At 39.8% G+C, this 21293-nt stretch overlaps 1 protein-coding gene across 1 annotated transcript; it reads left to right on the top strand.

The window, feature by feature from the left end:
* The first annotated feature begins 2700 nt into the window (after positions 1-2700).
* Positions 2701-13009, top strand: LOC118340375 (single-minded homolog 1-like). Its single transcript, XM_035678275.1, has 11 exons — positions 2701-3126; positions 4987-5069; positions 5178-5267; positions 5438-5546; positions 5985-6070; positions 6438-6637; positions 6840-6946; positions 7132-7279; positions 9954-10110; positions 10221-10605; positions 11078-13009. The coding sequence occupies exons 1-11, from the start codon at positions 2952-2954 to the stop codon at positions 11818-11820; spliced, it is 2283 nt and encodes a 760-aa protein (XP_035534168.1). The 5' UTR covers positions 2701-2951; the 3' UTR covers positions 11821-13009.
* The last annotated feature ends 8284 nt before the right edge of the window (positions 13010-21293 follow it).

Below are 21293 nucleotides of genomic sequence, written 5' to 3'. Positions count from 1 at the left end.
CTCTCTCACACACACACACACGTAAGGAAGGAGACATAGAGATATCTGTTCCCAGGCAGCAGGAGAATCTCCAATTATGGCAGGATGCAGCATCAATTTAAGGCCTAATTGTGTGCGTAATGAGCTCACCGTCATGCGTCCGCGCCCCCGTCACCGCGCCCGCTGCTCTAACCAGCTCTCCCCTTCCTCCTCCATCTGAGCGCCCGGTATCTAATTAAAAAACTACATGCGCCGCGGCGCTCTCATCTGATTCACCCCATGGAAATTAATCCTCAGATAAACGTGTTTGACGGACACCAAACTATTGCATGAGCTCGGACGCGGCGCACTGCTCTCTCAGTCGGGTGTAAACTGTTTTGCATTTGGCGTTTTTTTTTTTTTTTTTTAAATTCTAAAATCCGAAATAGCTCAAGACAAAACGGGTTAACTTGATGAGAGGGTAAATTTGATGAGAGGGAAAACTCGACATATCATCAAGCCCAGTGGTTTGTGCGAGGGAAAAAAATATGCAAATGGGATCTCGGATTAAAATTACAAAATTAAAGTTTAAGCATAAACAGATATTCTATAAGAGCGTGTAGACCTACTTCTGTTTTAATAGCTTCTGCATGCAACAAAACCTCTAAATATTCTGAACCAAACATTTTCTGAATCCAGAGAGGGGGGGCTAACAAAAAAATGAAAAGTGAAAACCACTAAACAGATGAACAGGTCGATGTTTTGGTCCGTTGTGTTCAGTATGATTCAAGAGACTATATATTAAGAGTATTGCTATCATGCTGAAAAGGCGAAGGCGGAGACTAGAGGCCTAGACAACAACCAGCAGCAGCATGAACGCATTAACAGATTTCCCTCCCTCCAAAAAACAGATGCAGCCTTTTATTTAGCCTATCTATTTATTGCTCAGTTGTTTTTGTGTTTTTATGCCTAAAAGAACGTCACCAAACTTGCACCTGTTATGCACATCTCACCAAATCATCTGTTGAATATTTGTGGAACTGCATTTTGGGAATAAGAGCAATTTCACTCAGTAAACCAACACTCAAATTATTTCACCAGGCCTGTGGCATATGTAGAACATTTTACATGGATGTGTAATGTGAGTAAACGGGTGAAAATAGTTTGATGATAGGCTGCTTTAATTGTGAAATGAATGGGGTTTTTCTTTATGGAATGAAAACAAATTTGTTTTTTATTTTGGATATTTTCCCTAAATAGTCTCCAACTGAAGGTCTTTGCAGCTTTTATTTAGCCTATCACCTGAAGAACATTCCCTCGCTGTGTTATTTTATGCGGATTTATTCATTTATTTCAGCTTGATCCGTGATCTCCACGCTAATGACAAAAACACAACAAGATCACACCTAAGCTCTGTTCGGGCACGGCCAAGTGCCGCGCATACCTTGCCGTACCAAGTTGACGCCCACGCTAACTGTCCAATCACGAAATGACTTTCGGCGCTTCCATCCAATCAGAGCGAGGTGGGCACTCGGTGGGCGGATCCAGACCAGCTCCAGAGAGGGACATTGAGATAGTTGAGGAGAGGAGGCTTGTTGGGCACGAATGCCACTCGTTGCGCGTCCTTATAATTTGGAGAGGTGTATGCAGCGCACGGCCCGTTCGCCTTTCCAGGTGGAAATCCAGGAGGAGCTGAGACCGAACTTAACAGGGACGACTGGTGAACCCGGTTCAGGACAGGTGAAATTCCCAGCAGGCTGCCAGTAAGGCCACAGGATCGATGCAGATGTTGGAAAATACACTGGCTGTCAGCGCGGGTATGAATTCAGCAAATATATATATGTCTCAACAAGTTTGTCAAATTAATCTAGATGTTATTTTTATTTTATTTTATTAAAAACAAGTGGAAAAAAAAAAATCGGCCAGCGAGGTGAGATTATGTCACAGTTGTTTTTTTCCCAACGCTGTTGCACACGTTTCAGGGATTGTGTTGGATCATAATTACATTTCCTCGGTACCACTGCAGTGATCAGCAATATGATGCCTTGTTTTATCATTCCTACAGAAATGATGTCTCAATGGCGGACGTTTTACTTCTTTTTCTTTTTAGGATTAATTTAAGAGCTGCCTGGTGGTTGAAATGATTTAAGACGGACGTGTTTGGAGTGTGCTCTTCGACATTTTTTATTTATTTATTTATTTAACCAACAGGGTGAACTTGTTTCTTTAAAACTAAAAAAAAGAAAACCAGCCTGAATCCATCTAAGACCACATCTGTTGATCTGCAGTTAGAACAGACTTATCAATTAGCCAGTTGTTTAATTTATATCTTCATAAAATTAAATTGCCCCACTGTGTGCAGCTATCAGTGGTGTTGCGTCTCATTGCACTGTATTTTATTGTTGTTATCTTGGTGATGTTATTTTTTTTTTTTTTATTGCGCCTATTGTTGTTGCTTTTGATGCTGCTGTTAAAAGCCGAGAATACCCTGGTTATAGTGTATGTCTTCTTCAATAAATCACACTTTTGATTGATGTGTAAATTAATTTATAGCGTTGTTTTTTCCAGTCAGCCCCATCTGACATGCAGGCCTGCATCAGGCATACATCAGAATAACACAAGTAGCAGTTCACGTCCGGTTTTAACTCATGTAAACGTTATAGGGCCTTTGCAGGTCAAAATGCAACGGGTATGGCAATAATGTTGTTGTTTTTTCCCTCTGTGTTTTACAGGTCATGGATGAAATCTCGCGGCAGCACCGTGGAGCTTTAACAACAACCAGTTGAAGTATCACCGACTGCCATCCGGAATATTAGGGATATTCACACTTCTTTTTTTTTGGATTCATCAGTTTATATTAAAACTCCAGCTTCTTTTTTTAGTTGATAAAAATCTGCAATGAAAAGGAGGCAAAGCGAAGCGGAATCAGTCAAATTGTTGAGTTGAATGACCACCGCCTCAGACAAGGAAGGATACAGTGACAAGGCGCCGAAATGAAGGAAAAATCCAAAACGGCCGCAAGGACTAGACGGGAAAAGGAGAACAGTGAATTTTATGAACTGGCCAAAATGTTGCCTTTACCGTCGGCCATCACATCTCAGCTGGACAAAGCCTCAATAATTAGACTGACAACAAGTTACCTGAAGATGAGAATCGTTTTCCCTCAGGGTGAGCGATTAGCCCCATTTAAACACACCGATCTCAACTCTGCTGGCATGTTTTTCCCTGTCAGCTGTGGACCTCACTTTAGTGAGAATACACTGATATCATTTATATTTTATTATTAACTTACTAAATAATTATGGGCTTGTTTTTATCAAAGTATTTCCACGACGTCGATGTCTTAAAGAAAGAAAAATAGACCATAAACCATAGAAAACCAAGGTTTTATGAGGGATAAGTTATAGTTAATATAAAATCATTATTCTAGAAGTCAGTATTATTCAGTTGAAACGCAATAAGAATTAAAAATATATATATTTAGTTTAGGTTTGTTGACTATTATTTTTAATAATTTGAGAAATATCTTTAGTCCTAGTAACAGTGTTGTTGTGGTGATGTTGTGGAAGATTTAAAAAAATAAAATTAAATGAGATTTAAGTGATATTACACATTACACCCGCGCGGAGGGCTCACATACTCACTTTAAGTGACACAGAAATATTACAGGAGCCTTACAGTCATTTTCCATCGATTTGCAGGGAGTCTTTACAAATGGATTATGGTCGTTTTTAATTCAGTGTGTCTAAAGGAGACGATCTGCCACCATCTTTTATACAGGTCTCTGCAGGCTTCTTTGACTGCGTGACTGAGAACAAGCCGTACCAATTATAAAAAAGGCCCTGCACGGCTTCTAATCACCTAGAGCCATGTGAGCAGGAGGCACACACACAATCTCACACGGCCTCTCTTGTGCAAGAAAAATACTATTAATGATCTGCCATGAAATCAAATCATAAGCCCACGTATTTGCTGCAATACAGTGAATGTAACAGACAGATAGGCGCGTGTTTTGCTGTCATAACGTATATATACCAGAGAGGCTAAATGATAAAAAATATGTAAATAGAAGAAAAAAATATTAGTTGTATTTTTAAATGTATGCATCCTTTAGCCGAAAACATCCGTTTTTATATTGTAGGTCCCTTTTCTACATCCTCTCATATTCAGGGGTGATATTAAGCAACATGTCTGACATCGGAGACCTATTTTCATTTTCATTTACAGCAGGGGAGACGAACACCTAATTTATTGATGATACCCGGCCCGGCGAGCTCCATGAGATTTTTTGATGAAACTGAATGAATTTCAATGAGCAGCACTAGCTACTTGCTTTGTTCCACTTACACTGAACACAGTGGCCTGCACTGGTGGATTTATTGGAGCAAAAATCTAAGGATGGACATATTTGTGGTTACATTTACGGAGGCATTAAAATACTGCATTTCTATAACAACACCAATAATAATAAAGAATATTTTCCTGGAGCATCAGGGATAATTCGTATCCTGCTCCAAAACTTATATCATCCCTCCAGATTGAGCTTCTATATTGCAGCTGTTATAAGAGACAGGTCGCCTGTGCAGCTAAACACCAGCAGATTGTTGTTCTCTCAACCCCTAACCCTCTGGAGCCTGTACAACATGTGACACACAGGGAAATACTCTGTAAATGCTTTAACACTAAATAGGCCTTTTTAACAGGCACGCCTCTGGCTCGAGGGTGTGTGTGTGTGTGTGTGTGGGTGGGTGACTGAGAGGCAATACGCTAACTAATAATAAGAATAAGAATACTACTACTACTAATAATAAGAAGAATTATAATAATAATATGTATTTGTCGCAGTGTTTGACTTATTATATAGATTTTTAAATATGAAACAAGTCAAATCAAAACAATGTAGATTACTATTAAAAAAAAAGAGATATTATATTTTCCATTATTATTATTATTAAAAAAACACGACATTTTCTCCACTTCATTTTCATGTCAAACAGCAGTCAAACAGCATTATTTCACTCTGTCCAGGTCTGGGTGAGGCTTGGGGCCATGCAAGTCGAACAAGATCTTTGGACAATGTTGGACGAGAGCTGGGATCTCATTTACTGCAGGTATAGTATTATTATTTGTATTAACAACATAAGCAAGCGAAGATGATGTGCGCCCCGACGCTAGGAATTATTTTTCGGAGGTAACTGTGGCCTGTCGTTTATTTGCAGACATTGGACGGATTCATCTTTGTCGTGGCTCCGGATGGAAAGATCATGTACATTTCAGAGACAGCGTCGGTCCATTTGGGACTGTCTCAGGTCCGTTTGTGCAATCAGATTTATTTATTTATTTATGACATTTCTTTTTTTGTTTTTCTGTTATTTTTACAGCAACAACATGTACAGCTTTAAAGCAAATTTAAGACAAACGGATAATATACAAATCCAGACAGTCCTTACCTGTTAATTACATGAGTTATTCTCAACAGGTAGAGTTGACTGGGAACAGTATTTATGAATATGTCCATCCTGCCGACCACGACGAGATGACAGCTGTCTTGACGCCACATCAGCCCTATCACTCACATTTCGTCCAAGGTAAAACACCTCCAAAGCTTCCATATACGCAACATATATACAGTGCGTTTGCAATTGAATTACAACATACAACCAGCGTTGGTTTATTATTGGCTAAATGCAACGAATGTGTGTCAATATTACACAAATGGGACACAGATGCACATACAGTCTACGCATCCTACATCGGATACAAATGCAATGTCGCATTCATGCAAGATGAATTTTGTAATAGTGAAATCGCTTTATATTTTTACACAAATGCCTTTATTTTTTATACAAGACAAACAACTCATTTATTTTGTTATTATTGGAAATTATCATTAAAATTCAAAATAAGCCAATAAGTCACGGACTTCGTTTTTAATATAGCGACAGCCTATAGCCTAGTATATTTTTCCCTCCTATGAGAGTTACTCTTTTTTAGTATTTTCAATTCAAATATTTTTCCTCCCTCAGAATATGAAATGGAGCGCTCTTTCTTTTTGCGGATGAAATGTGTGCTGGCAAAAAGAAACGCAGGCCTCACCAGTGGTGGATACAAGGTAGGCAACGGAGCTTTGTCACTGGCCTGTGATGTTTAATTAACAGTTTATTAATTAACTAAATAATTAATTGCAATAAAGTAGGCTAATGAAGGTTAAGTAATGAATAAATTGAGACCCATATTCAAATGATTTTCCTTGCTCTTCATAGATTATATTCTAAATTTTTATGTAAGAAAAATTAATGTAATTGGAATGTTTATATCATTTTGTATTTGTATAATCTTCTGTTCCAATGACAATTCTACATTTGTGGTCAGTATAAATTATGCTCCATGGTTCTGAAATGTCAGACATTTCAGGATGTCCTTACCCACATGTTCATTTTCGCCATAGCTTTTCTCACTGTCAGCCTGTTCCTCCACAGGTGATCCACTGCAGCGGCTACCTGAAGATCCGTCAGTACAGTCTGGACATGTCACCTTTTGAGGGCTGCTACCAGAACGTGGGTTTGGTGGCTGTGGGTCACTCTCTGCCGCCTAGTGCTGTGACTGAGATCAAACTGCACAGCAACATGTTTATGTTCAGAGCCAGTTTGGACATGAAGCTCATCTTCCTGGACTCCAGGTACACAGCTGTGTGCTGTATATGTCATTAATTGTTTCCCTCTCAGGCAATGTTCTTCATTGTTTGTATGCTTAGGGTATAGCACATTTTTCACTACTGGGGCTAACATTGTTTCCTGTAAAACAGAAACATTATACAGACAAATTAGAAATAGCCCCAGATCACTGCATATTATTAACACAACTTGTTAATTCCTCTCCAGGGTGGCAGAGCTGACAGGTTATGAGCCGCAGGACCTGATAGAGAAAACCCTGTACCATCATGTCCACAGCTGTGACATCTTCCACCTCCGCTGTGCACACCACCTCTGTGAGTTACAAGTCTGCTCTCTATTATGCTTTTACAATAGGCCGACTGACCTTCTTGTGTCCGACAGTTACTGCTCAGGCAACCTGCTTCAGTTGCCACGTGCAGACAATCATACACGTCACACACGTACATGTTGTTAATAACTTTAATCTCTGTCTTCTGTCTGATTCTTTTATCTCCTTCAGTGCTGGTAAAAGGCCAAGTCACCACTAAGTATTATCGTTTCCTGGCGAAGCACGGTGGCTGGGTCTGGGTCCAGAGTTACGCTACAATTGTCCACAACAGCCGGTCCTCAAGACCCCACTGCATAGTCAGTGTCAACTATGTCCTCACGTGAGTCTCACTTCCTTATTCAAATCCTAAAATCAGAGAGAAGCTTTTCCTAGGAGAGCTCCTTTTAGAAAATGATTTAAGAATAAAAGTTATATTTGTAATATTTTTATGAGACGTTTGTTCATGGAAAAGGTATCGTTCATGCGTATAAATAAGTTGCAATCTTTAATTTGTAATTATGAATCATGCATTTCAGACATTAAGTTGTTACATTGATTGCATTTTGGACTGAAATCCCTAAAATTACAGCTACATAAACATAGTAACACAAAGTTTAAGGGGCTATACTGGGCTAAAAGCAGCTGCATTTTTAATGATGTTTGCAGAAGGAACAGCATTGAATATTTAACTAGATTAAGTAAAATCACATCATACACTCTTATGATCCATGCTTGAAGCTCACTTGATGATATGATGGGTCTTTGTCTCTTGGAGAAATCCTTCTCTATATCCCTCTGTAGCCTCTCTGCACAAATCCACCAAATACTGTGGCTGCAGGGCTCAGGCAGTTGTGTGTTATGAGAGCACAAAGCACACTAAGGCCCTTTGAGACAGCAAGACAAACATCAGGGTTCAACCCCATCAAAAAAACCTCTACTGTCACCATTGATCTGCAGTCTAAGGAAAGAAAAATCGATGAAACGGTGAACTAGGAATCAATAGCTATCTCATAGCTGTAGCACATGTTGGATTTTCCTTGTTAAGTTTGGTTGATCCACATGTCGTTTTTCTGTGTGTGTGTCCTTCCCTGTGTGTAATGGTGTGTTTGTGTGAGTCTCTGTACGTGCATGCATCCATATGGCTTCACTCCAGATATTGATTTCTTCAATGCAGTAAGGAGAAAACAAAGTAACTACATTAAAATGGCAGCAAATTTACAAACGCATAATTAGCTCTTACCCAGGACTATCCAAAAGCTCACACTTAGCAAGAGCACAAAAAAACACCTACATTAAAAAAACAAACAGCAATTCAATCACCTTACCCTCGACAGCTTTTTAACCCAACAAGAATCCATTAATAAATCATGTTTGGAGGTTGGCTGGTGGCGTATTTCAGACATGAGGTGCTCTGACATTGACCCTGAGGTGGAATTCGGCTAACACAGCTGAGTTTGCACAAAGGCCCAACATTATTGGCTCAGACATAAGTCAGCCAGGGTACAGATAGGATGCAGAACCAGCCACCGCAACTATACCTGCAAGAGCAAATAACACTCACACTGTGTACTGGCTATCCAAACACAGCCTTTCCCCTAAGGTGTTGTACATAAAGAATGGGTCATATTTAGAGTCATATTAAAGAGGCTGGCTGTGCAGGGTCAGGGATGGGCCACAGGGTTTAAAATGCCAGGCAGCTGCTATTACATACTGTTGATGTGATAAGTTAAGAATAGGCTCATGTTTGCTGAACACTTGACACAGGAGCCTTTTCACTCCCTCGACAGTGACACTTGGATGGAGTTCAGCCACAGGACAGTGGGTTAAAATGTCAAAGATGGTGCAAAAGCTGCATGCACATATACAAGTAAAAAGACGCCTGCATTATACAAAAAAAAAATATTTTTTTCATAAGGTGCTTGCAGAGGATCAGTGAAGGGATAGTGTACATTCACATGCACGCCTATGTGTGCACAGTTACGTTGTTCTCTGACAGGGTTCTGGCAATGGTTGCACGGCAGAAAAGAATGATTAACTTTCCTTATACTGTCTGTTATTTTTCTCAGAAGTGGAAGGGCTTAATCTCTTGAACTTATCTTAAATGTTGTTTTCACTTCTCATAGATCTCACATCATTCATGGTATAAAAAGTATGTTTGTAAAATAAGTCTGTGTAGCTATCTATATTCAATATTGGCCAAGACGTCTGCAGCAGACTAATTACTGATTATGTCACTTGGTGCAACACTACCGCCACAACTGTATAGGAAAGAAAGAGGTGCCCAGATTATTTGAGAAAAATTCTAGCCTAAAGGTTTGAGAAGCTCTTGATTGGGCAAAAAAAGCAAGGCAAAGTATGAACCTGCTGAGTGGCCCGCAGAAGACAATGCATAAAACAAAAACAAAAGCAAAGTTGAGATTTACAAATGTTTAAACAAAAGTAAGATTCTACAATGATGCTAGAGGCTGTGGGAAATTGTGTTTAGTGCTAATGCCAGCATGCTAAGAATAGAAATGCTAACATGCCAATGTTTACCAGGTGTCACCGTCTTAGTTTAGCGAATTAGCAATAAGTACATCCGAGGCTAATTGGAATGTCATTTGTTTGGTCATAAACCAATGTATTGGACAAATTAAGAATGTCTGGGGAAGTTAAATGAAACATCAGGTTATTATAATTTATCCATAGTGTTATATGAGTGTTTGTACCAATTTTTTTGGCAATTCGTCCAGTAAAGCAACTTAGTAAAGCAAACCTTGTGGTAGTGGTAGAGGAAAACTCAGTTAAATCCATTCAATAGTTGTTGATATTCAGATTCAGATTCAGAAATACTTTAATAATCCCAGAGGGAAATTATATAAATATATAATATATAGACCAAAATGGTGGACTGACTGACTGACTGACATTGCAATTCCTTTAAAGTTGTGCATGGCATTAAAGTCACCACCTGGATAAATATGGGTTAAAACTTTTATTTTTATCTCTAACATCTATTCTGTTTGTGTCAAAAGGGATACGGAGTACAAGGGAATGCAGCTGTCCTTGGACCAAATGAGCCCCACCAAGCCAGCCTTCCCCTACGCTGACAGTCACAGTGAAGACAGGAAGAGCACCAAGTCACGTCTGACCCAGGCAAAGGCCAAAGCCAGAGTGTCACCCTACCCACAGGTAATAAACAGCCTGTTTTATAAAACCAAAATAGGAAAGGACACTCTGGCTTAATTGTTGTTGTTGAGGTTTACAATACAGAATTGTGATTTTTTTATTTCTGTCAGCAGTTTTCCGCTTTCAATCCAGAGCGCTCAGAGTCAGACCAAGACAGCCAATGGGGAGGGAGCCCGCTGACAGACTCTGCATCTCCCCAGCTGCTGGATCCCGGTGAGGCTGCAGAGGCATCTTGTGCCTACCGACTGTATCCAGACTCAGGCTCTCTGTGCTACGGCCTGGGCCTATCAGAAGATGATCTTGTCCATGCCCAAACACATCCTCACACCACCACCTGTGACCGTGTGCGCTGCCAGAGTGGCCGCTACTTCCTAGGAACCCCCCAGTCAGGAAGGGAGGTGTGGTGGGACGCCACGCGCTCAGTGCTCTCACTGCCGAAATCGTCTGTGGAGAACAGCGAGGGCTACGAAATCACATCCTACCATGGAGCCATTCACGGTGAGGTGTTAGGGTTGAGACCACAACCATCTGTCTCTGAAAATAGCTCTGGCCTAGCTTCTCCTGGTAGCTGTTTTCCAAATGTTATTATGGGACATGCTAAGTTGTTTACGCCATCTCTTGCCAGTGTGCCGATTGCTACCATCTGTTCAAAAATTGCCTGCAATTGAAAGCCAAGTTATTTCACATTTCACATCCTCAAACAGGGAAACATCCCCCACTGTGCCTCTGCCAAGACATTCAGTCTAACAGACCATGGTTCTATGTGCATTTAAAGCAGAATTTTACACTGTTTTAGAAAATGGCCCTTAAAATATATGAGAAGAAAAATAGGACTAAAAATCATGTTCGTAGTAGTTTTCACGAGTAGTTGTAAGTGTGAAGTTTGTGCCGAAAGGATAAAATTACTTATTAACAATGTAATTCATTGATTTCACTGTTTTGAAATGTGGCTATTGAACTCTCTTTACAGGTCGGGGGCACTGGGATGAAGACAGTGTAGTGAGTTCACCTGATGGAGGTGGGTCAACCAGTGATTCCGGTGAGCGTTACCATGGTGACCACTTCCGGGCAACCGCTCGAGAGCCCAGCAAAATGGAGACCCTAATCCGAGCCACACAGCAGATGATCAAAGAGGAAGAGAACCGTCTGCAGCAACACAAGGCGCCACTAGACGTCTCAGGCCTCGCCAAAGCTCACAGCCCGTGCTTCAGTTCCTCACTACCCCATCACTCCCAGCTCACCATGCCCAGTGTGGTGTGCCGCGGCCCAGGCGCCCCCAGCATCGACCTCCCCTCTGAACGCCTCCATCACCGGGACAGCGTCAAAGTGCTCGGTCCACATGACAATGACGAAAACACAACCAGTCCGGCATCTCTGTCTCGTCTCAGCAGCCCCAGCTCTGATGGGATTCCCAGGTCGAGCCTGTCCCTCACCAAAGACTACATGCAGACGGATCTGTCCCCCCACCCTCCACCGCCCCAGGGGAGCCCACTGATCTATCCGGCCCAGGAGAGGCAGGCACTGGACAGGCAAGCAGCCTATGCTTTGACTGGGTATTCCCTGGAGCACCTGTATGACCCAGAGAACCTGCGGAGTTACTCGGGCCTGGCCTGTGGAGGAGTCCAGTATGATGTGGCCTCTCATGTGAGAATGCAAGCGGAGCAGATGCAGGGACACAAGGCCACCTCAGTTATTATAACCAATGGGAGCTGACGATATCTGGTGCAGATTGGTCCTGTTCTCTAGATGAGGATGTTACACTAAGGTGGTGCTTTATGCACATGTAAACACTGACCAGGTGCTTGATATAAACAGCGGGACAATAAAAAAAGAATAAAAGGCACCTGCACTGGGTTGATGTGCCCTTGGTGGCTAATTCAGCACAATTTGTGTTTATCGGCCTTTGTATCATACCATTCTCTTTACTTTATCATTGGAGGATGATATGAACTAGTGTTCAAGAACTACAGTTCGGTATGCTACTTCACTGGGCGGAGGTTTGCTCCATTATATAGGAACGTGTTATTTTAATGGCGATAAACTGAATTTTCCTCCCTGCAAAGGCGACCTAAGTTTTAAGTCTGGTTAAACATCAAGCCAGTGTTTCTGTTCCAGACGTCTCGCATCATTGGCCATGTGAGTTAATCTGTCCTGGACACGATTTCCAAAGGCAGTAAGAAAATGTGTTGTTCCATTGCCCCTTCACCTGAAAACTCCATTGCACAAAGCGTAATGTTTGACACATGAAGTGCAACATGGGAAAGGCAAGCTTTTCACTATTGTAAGATGTCAATGTTTTCTGGTATTTATTTGTCAGTGGGCTGTTTTCTGTACCTGTCATTTTTTTCTGTCCAAGTAGAATCTTTAGTGGTCACATAAAACTAGTTTTGGTGTTTGGATTACACCAACATTAGATTAAAAAAAAATAATGAAGTGGAAAAACATAGAAAAATATGCTTCTGATATGTAAAAGTGTAAAATATGCAGGTCAACTTGGAACCATTTTAATGTATATATGAAATGCCCTCACTTAGAGTGCAGAGAGATTGCAAAACCAACACATTTGTAATCTCCTTGTGCGCTCTAAATATAGGCATTGTATGTAGTGACTTACAGTTGTGGCTGAAACAATATTGTTTACATATCAGAGTATAATTTTTTCTGTTTTTACCTCATTTAACCCAACTTATAAGCATATGTAGAATATGCTTTTAAATCCTTAAATCCTGCTGCTCATGCAATTGTTCTCAAAGAAAACCATGTTTTTGTTTTTTATCATCATGACAGCCTAAAGGGTTAAAATTGTTGACACAAACTTATCTAAAAATATGTTGAATGTCTTTTTGTTTCTTATTTAATTTATGATGTAAATATCATCACACAATGAACTTTTGGACAAGAAGTGACAAGATTATTTATTAATTGGTTTTAAAAAGTCTCTTAAATCTGAATACAGTTGCAAACAAATAACATGACTCTGTTGATTTTTGTCATACAACTGTTATTTGTCAAAACTGCTTTGAACGGATACACACACTTAATGCTGCTGCCTCAGAAAAACTGAGATGTATAGATATAGATATAAATACAGTTAAACATATACAGTAGATAATACATTTTTGCCAAACATTTAGCCCATCCCACATGGGATCGCAACACACTTAGCTATTTGTCAAACATATAACATGATAGCCCTATATAGAAATAATATATATAGTAATACTATATTTTTCTTATTGTCAACTAATCCTACAAAAAGACCAAAATCAACAATGCAATAATGTGAATCTTTAAAAAATGGGTCACAAATATAGAGTTTCATCTTTAAAAAAGGGCACTGTAGTTTTTAGCAAACTTTACTACAGTAAAGATTACATTCATTGTGTAGTAACACAGTTGGCGCACTAGTAAGTATTTACAGTAGCAGGATGGTGGATTTTGGGATTGACTCATTCTACAGTGCCCATGTTCATCGTAATGAAGGATCATGTCAACCAGTGCAATAATGTGGCTCATTGATGTGTTTTTAATATTTATAACAATGGAGCTTTAGGGCTCAGAAATAAGCTATATCAGGTTTCAGCCACAGACAGTAGTTAGGACCAATTCATTGTTGGAGCTGGTCTTTTCATGGGATTTGTTAACAATAATTAAAAGTATAGAATATTAAAAGCCTCATTCTTTAAGTGTTTTTTTGGTTCCAACAACGAGTGAATTAAGGGAAGGCATTACTGCAAACATCTACTAAAAAGACCTCATACAAGTCATTACAACAGCAAATTGCTAGTATGACTACCGAGCTGTCACCTTTTAAATGCACTTGCAGCAGCACGTTCCTGCTGTTTGGAGCAGTTGAACTTGCACATTTTGCCGCTTTGACCTCTGCTCAGAGGCAATTTCTCTGCCATGTATTTTAATATATGTAAGTTATTCACATGTAGCAGGAGAGCTGGCCTGCCTGCCTGGCTGCTGTCTGAGCTGAGAGGAACCTGGACACAGTCTGGGCCTGGATGCAGAGCTCCCATCAGTCACTGGTGACATGACCATGTGATGGTCTGCCAGATATCATTGCTGCTGTCATTCCAGGAGGTAGAACTACACTGCTCTGCTGTTGACATCACCAAGGTTTAGGAAGGGTGTGTGTGTGTGTGTGTAAGTGTGAGTGTGTGTGTGTGTGTGTTTATTGCTGAGATACTTCAATAATAAGAGACCAGTGTGATTTTTTTCCCTTCTAAACACTGGGGCTTTTGCCTGATGTGCCCTAAAGGCTTTCACGTGTAGAGTCGGCTACAAATGCGGCCAAACACTGGGCCTTTTGCCCAGACTTTGCACACTTGCATACACCTCCCCACAATCCTCACCCCTCCACCCAAGTTCCTCTCTGCCCCACCTCAGTCCTATAGAAAGAAACAGGCGATTATAGAGCCTCAAAGAGGAAAATGAACAGTTTTCTCACATATGTTGAGAAAAACAGATCACAAAGAATAGCAGAGGTAGAACAAACACTCAAATCCTTACCTTAAGTAAAAGTAGCAGTATCACAATATAAACACACATTACAGTAAAAGTCCTGCATTGAAAATGTCACTTAAGTAAAAGCATTATATTACCAGTAGAATACGCTTTGTGTCAAAAGTACTATGCAGTATTAAGCAGGATAACTAGTTTGAGAAGGTTATATTATTACATGCATATCATTGCATTATTATTGATGAAATAATGTATGATGCTGTAGCTGGTCAAAGTGGAGCTCATTTAAACTATTATATAGTATTTCATCTATAATTAATCACCATTATTTTACAAGTGCATAATATGTTTTTATGCCAAATCAGTACTACTGTCTATTAAGGCACGCTTTATAAAGGACTTGAAATTCTATCAATAATTAACAAATAATTTACAAATGCAATGTCATGACTTAGGACATCATTTGGGTTGCCAGGTTGTAAAAATGTAGTAGTAACTAGCTGTCAGACAGAGGTGCAGTAAAAATATTATCTGAAATGTAGTGAAGTAAAAGTATAAAATATGCTGGTATAAAATGGAAATACACATTTAAAGTGTAAGTTCTTCAAAAATGTATTCATGTACACTATTAAGTTTTAAGTTACATACTAAAAACAGTTTGCAGACTTAACACATTAACAGAAGCAATCTTTCTTAAACAACCATTGAGGTATCTTTACATTTTTTAAGAGAGGTTTAAGAAGTTACTGGAGAACAGCAGATGTTAGGACAAAAATAAAATCACTCAGGAATAAAACAAAGGATCTTATGATGTCATTGCAAGAACAGATGTGTTATGTTAATTGTTTCCTTACTCTCAGGAACCCCTCATAATGAACCACAACTATACAAAATTAAAGCATTTGCAGTTAATTTAACTACTATGCTACTGCAAATAAAAAGCATGAATGAATCAGCTTTGTTTACACCATAAGGAATTAGCAGTTAGAGGAGATAAAGATGCTGGCTATGTCATGCGGTTGGCTCGACATGGAGGTAAACTATAGAACCACAGGAGCGAGATCCCAGGGTTTCACAACTGCAGTGAAGGAGAAATGGATCCTAACCTCACAAACAACCACAGAAGATGAGGGTGCAGGTGGTGAGGCTCAGAATAGCCCCTGAATGTCTACTTGATTGATTTCAGGCCCAGGATTTGAGGCACAATTGCATATTCATACATCAATTAAAGTGTTGCCCCACTAGTGCCTCCATAATTCAACGCTTAGTGAAGAGTCATCCTTATGAAGCAGCTTCAGACTAGCGCAGAGGAAAATGTTTCAACATGTTTTGTGTTTGTGCGTTCTTTATGACCTCTTTGATTGTTAGTGAACATCTCATAATTGTTTAATTTCTCTCTTTCTCTGAAATTCAGCATGGAAATAGCGGTTTCTATCTTCAAAGCATAGTGTGAAACCATGCAAACCTTCTACTGGGCATTAAAACATTTCCCATGCAGCAATAAAATCGTGCACTTCTTCTGGTGAGTCACCTGCAAATGATTCAGCCAAGGACAAAACAGCACAGGACCTGGGAAAATCATTCAACCAGGGCATTTACTGACACCTATACAGCAGACCTCATTGCACCAGAACACATTTAGATGTTCTGATCGGGTGGACCAGGATATTGAGGTCAACTGGTCGATATGATTGGCTGAACCAGGAGACTGAGGTCATTCTGCAAAGTGGAGAGGAAATAAGGTTTGTCTTTGTGTCACAGCACCTGAGATGGGAACGCTGCTCAGAAAATATGTGTCTAATTACAGATAGCACTATAAAACATTAGACTGTAACCTCTTTACTATTTGAAGACTTTATTTAGAGATTTCACCAGTTTGAATAAACAGTTAATTCAAAAGTTTCAAATTAAAGCATAAGGCTTAACAAATCAAATTAAAAGACCACAACCAACAGTGTGCTAGTCCATCTCTCAATACTTTGTGACTTCCCCAGCTTGTGGCTTTGAGCTCCTAGTAAACAGGAAATCTACACAAATCTTTAAAAACAGGTCACAAATGCGTATTTTTATCTTTAAAAAAGGCATTTTAATTTCCCAAAACATCTGGGCATTGTAGTTTTTGGTAAATGTTACTAAAGCAAGAGTAAACAGTACATTTATTGGGGATTATCTTCAGCTGCAGATTTGGTGCGCTAGTGAGTTATTACAGCAGCAAGACGGTATATTTTGTATTGGCTTAAAATAAACTAGAGTGCCCAGGTTTATCGTAATGAAGGAACATGTCATCCAGTACAGGAATGTTGCTCATTGGTGTGTAGACAACATTAAGTCTATGGCACAGAGGAATAAGTAATATCATACTTTGGATACACAGGAAATACTTAGACAGATTAATTATTTGTTGCTTTTGGCTTTTTCATGGATTTGTTGACACTAAGAAAAATATAGAACACCACTGTACCAATAGTAAATTTACAAACACAAACTCTAAGTGGTCTACAGTGATCAAGTCAAACTGCATTTGTCAAGTTGCAAGTGTGAGTTTCCTCACAAAAATATAACAAAACAACTGGTGGCTCCACATTTCTGGACATTTCAGCAAAAGATAAATGGTTATTGATTTTAAATGTTAGTAAATGGAGGTTTAGGTTGGAGCAGATAAATCTACAGCATTCAGGGTTCCCAGGATGTCCATTAAAGTTATAAAGCCACAAAAACCCTTTGGCCATATAAAGTAAATCCCACATTTTGAAACTACAATTGCAGTTTGTTTAAATAATTTTGATGGGATGTTACTTCCTTCAAAAAGGAATTTTGTATTTAAAAATCAAAAATCATACCAAAAACATGATCATTTTTACAAAACCGGAACAAAACCACCTTAATTTAAAACTCACTAATCCTTCAGCAATAAGGCTATTAAAAAAGACTACAAGTACAATATCCTAAGCTCCGTCACACACACACATACACACACCACCAAGGCTCAGACAGTGTGAATCTAATGCCCTCCAATCCTGTGAATCCCTTTGTTCCTGATTTCACGCTTGATTTGCCCACAGCTTGAGTCTGGCTGGTATCAGCGCTCCTCTCACTGCTTTCACTCCTGCCAAATCCACAGAGCCACACAGGATCCATGTCTCCTCTCTCTCTCTCGTCTGCCATTGTTCCTTCCAACATCTCTGTGAAATGCTCCCAGACTCATGCCAAGGAGTTGTGTTTGTTTGTTTGCAACTCAGTCACTCTTACTGTAAACACCTCAGCAATCTGCCAAGATCAGATCAGAGCAAATTCTGATACTGTCATTTTGCATTTCATATGATTTATTATGTTATCTTAAATAATTTCATTAGGGACATATGTAAGCACAGTAAGTCCACTGAAAATATGTCTTTATTAAATGATTTCCTGTAAAGTTGCAAGAATAATCCCCTTGTGCATTGACAACTACACTGCATGCACGCCACAAATCGTCCACAAATCTTAAGATTGATTCAACACCTCTCATGAGCCTTTCAACCGTTCTGTTTTGAAATCTTCTGCTTCTAAAGTGGCACATCAGCCAGGCTCTTCCACTCCTACAATCCCCTCTAGCACTCGTACTGAGCAGATATTGTGACAGCTGCGTGAGGGGGGGGAGGGGGGGAGAGAGGGAGAGCGCAGGAGACAGACAAGGAGAAAGAAGGAGAAAGGAAAGAGCGAGGAGCGAGTCCCTTGAGAGAGGGTGCCGGTGCTCCACAGCTCCAAGTCACCGCCTGCATGCCAATGAGGAGATTCCCCTGCAGCAGCAGCAACAGCAGCGGTGGGTCAGAGCAGCGGGAGGGGGCCGGTGCTGACACTGTACCACTATAGTCCTTGATAGTCACATTAAACATCGCTCACAAAGAGCTGAACACAGGATGGATTTTTTGATGCAAAACACTGAGAAATGGTCAAATCCAAGTTATTATAAACATGCTGGCGATAATTATCACTGTGTAATAACAATAAATGGTTTCAGTAGGAAGGAAAAATCAATAGTAGTCTTATTATATATCAGCAATCAATTACAATATTTCATGAGTTATTTTATGTCCTGTTGTCTGGGAGTAACAGAAGACATAGAACAGCGTTACGTAAAATGCAAAAAAAGCAACTGTATTCCAACAAAGTTACAGAAAAAAAGATGTAATCAGATTACAGATAAATTTAGTACAATGGGGATTTTTGGCATATTAAAGTAAAGAACAATATACTACCATGCAAATGCACACAACACAGTGCCACTGCTAATGGTCTCGAGTGAGACCATTAGCTAATCTTACAGTTGCCAATTCATTATCATGGCCTCTAGTGAAAAAATGCTCTCACTGGGTGAAAATTTTGCCATTATTTTGTCGTCAGAGGATAAAAGGGGAACATCACTGTACAGTGAAAGTAATGCCTTCCAGCTGTGAAAACCCTGTCATCGGCCAAGGACTATGGTCCAAGACCAACCCCTAACGTTAGCTCCACAGAAATCCAGTTAGCTAAAGTTAATGTTAGCAAGCTTATTATTATTTGCAAATTTGGTATTGAGGTAATCCAAAAGTAACAAAGTAATCAAGTGACATTATTTTAATATTGTGATACTTGGATTACTTGACTGAAAACATTTTCAGTAAGTCAGCTAATTAGTAACTGTATCAGATTACATTTTTAAAGGAATCCTCCCAACCCTGCTTGTAGTAATTTGCTTTGTATCCCCTTTCCTTGTCTTTCTACTTTGTCATTTCTAAATATTCCACTTTGGAAAGGGCCTACACTTCTGGCTTTTGGCCTCTAATGTAGTTGGAGTTTCCAAACCCAAATTTATCCAGAAAGCACTTACACTTACATTTTTACAGCTCATATTAAGCACAAAAATGCACAGATATTTTGGTTAACATAATCAAACAAAAGCAAGAAGCAAAGCAGCCCTCACTAAAAATATAGCAAACTATGGTTGCATAGCATTCTGCTTTATCTGATTCTGCCGGTAAATACTTTTATATCTCTGTCTCCTCTGTGATTCTTTCATTAGTGCAACTGTTGATTGGAGAGATTACTTTTCTTTTTAATGGAGAGAAACTGACACCAAAACCTGCTGTTTACAGTTGTTTAAGCCATTTTCTGAATTAAACTCAATTATAGCTGAATTTAAGTATCTCACTGTAATGTCATGTTGTTTAGGTTTGGCCATGTATATGCAAGAATGAGAGCAATACCTCTACAAACAACTACTGACACAGACATGCGAGCTCCCCTAGCAAGAAAACTGGCAGCACATTTTAGGTATTTTTAGTAAATTTGGCTTCATCGTTTCTCTCTAACAGCGGAACACAAGTTACATCTGTGGTCCCGGTGCTGACAGCGGCAGTGTGAGTAAGAGCATTAGCTTGTGTGTAACCACCTCCTCTCCTTTCCCCCCTCGAGAAGAATTAATAACTAATTATGTCAGGTCACTCCTCCAGATGGTCCTATCAGATGGGCCCACTGTCTGAACCTCACCTCTAACAAGCACCTCTGACCCTGGCGGCCACGTCACCCCTGGCAACAGGGAGTCTGAGGCCCATGCCGCTGGGAGGATGGAATCAGGGGGTACATGAGGGTTTGGGGTGCACATAAAGAAGCAGTGAGGGGGATACGAGTTGGGCGTGTCTGAACAGTGTTGGATGGCTGCCTTTAAAGCTCCATGAATACAAGGCTCCCTGCCGGGGCCCTGATCTCCACGGTCATGATTCTGTTATTACACGCCATGTTCCCGTGATGGGCAGATGGCTCAGAGCATCGGCACATGCATTCACACGCATTGAACACACGCCGGGCCCGTCGCATCAATGGACACAACCTGATACTCCCCTTTCTTGTCTCATTAGGAGGCTATAGAAACATAAGAACATAATAGGGGGGAATTAAGTGCCCGTTTGGATGTCAAAGGGGGACGTGGAAGAAGATTGGGACGAGGGCTAACAAGTGCATGGCGCGCTCCCTCAGCTTTGTGCGGTGATTAGTGCTTTCGACAGGGCTGACGGGTAAAAGACAAGCCCTCTGGGACGGAGCAGCTTTTAAACGGACACTTAAACAGCCAGGAAACTGACAGCAGTGAGAAACAGGCATTGAATCTCCTGGCTGTGCATGGCATGCAAAAAAGATGAGGGTTTAACATATAGATACAGATAACTTATACATGTCTGATGTCACACAGAGGACATAATTTCCAGTGTCACTGTTACAGTGGTCCAAAGATTTAAAATTGGCGTATAGGTGGTGGTTACAAATGATTAGAATCTAAATGTATTTTGATAATACAGTATGAATTAATGATTATGACTATATTACGATATCTTGTATTATTAACTAAAAGATCATATTACATATACATCAAAACATACGCAAATTGAGTATCAAACTGTAAAGTGGTGGGGAAAAAAATATATACATTTAATTTCCTTAACTAAATTTGGGAGAAAATAAACATTTATAAATAAATAACTAAATAAACTAAATAAATAAATGTAAATGTGTAATTTGAACCACTCTTATTTTGTGCCAACTATTACTTGAACCTCTTAAATCAAACATGAAATTACACATACACAGCTTACAGACACTATTTTTTCCTTCCCTGTTTAAGAAAATGTCTCTTCTCATTAAATCCTGTATTAGCTCTTTTACAATTTGTCACATAAAAGCCTCCTAAACTCTTGAGCAAACAG

Source organism: Morone saxatilis, unplaced genomic scaffold (assembly GCF_004916995.1).
Source record: "Morone saxatilis isolate NCDOM2014 unplaced genomic scaffold, NCSU_SB_2.0 Contig7, whole genome shotgun sequence".
NCBI classification, from domain to species: domain Eukaryota; kingdom Metazoa; phylum Chordata; class Actinopteri; family Moronidae; genus Morone; species Morone saxatilis.
Note: the sequence above shows the minus strand (reverse complement) of the source record. Positions and strands in the feature narration are given on the sequence as shown.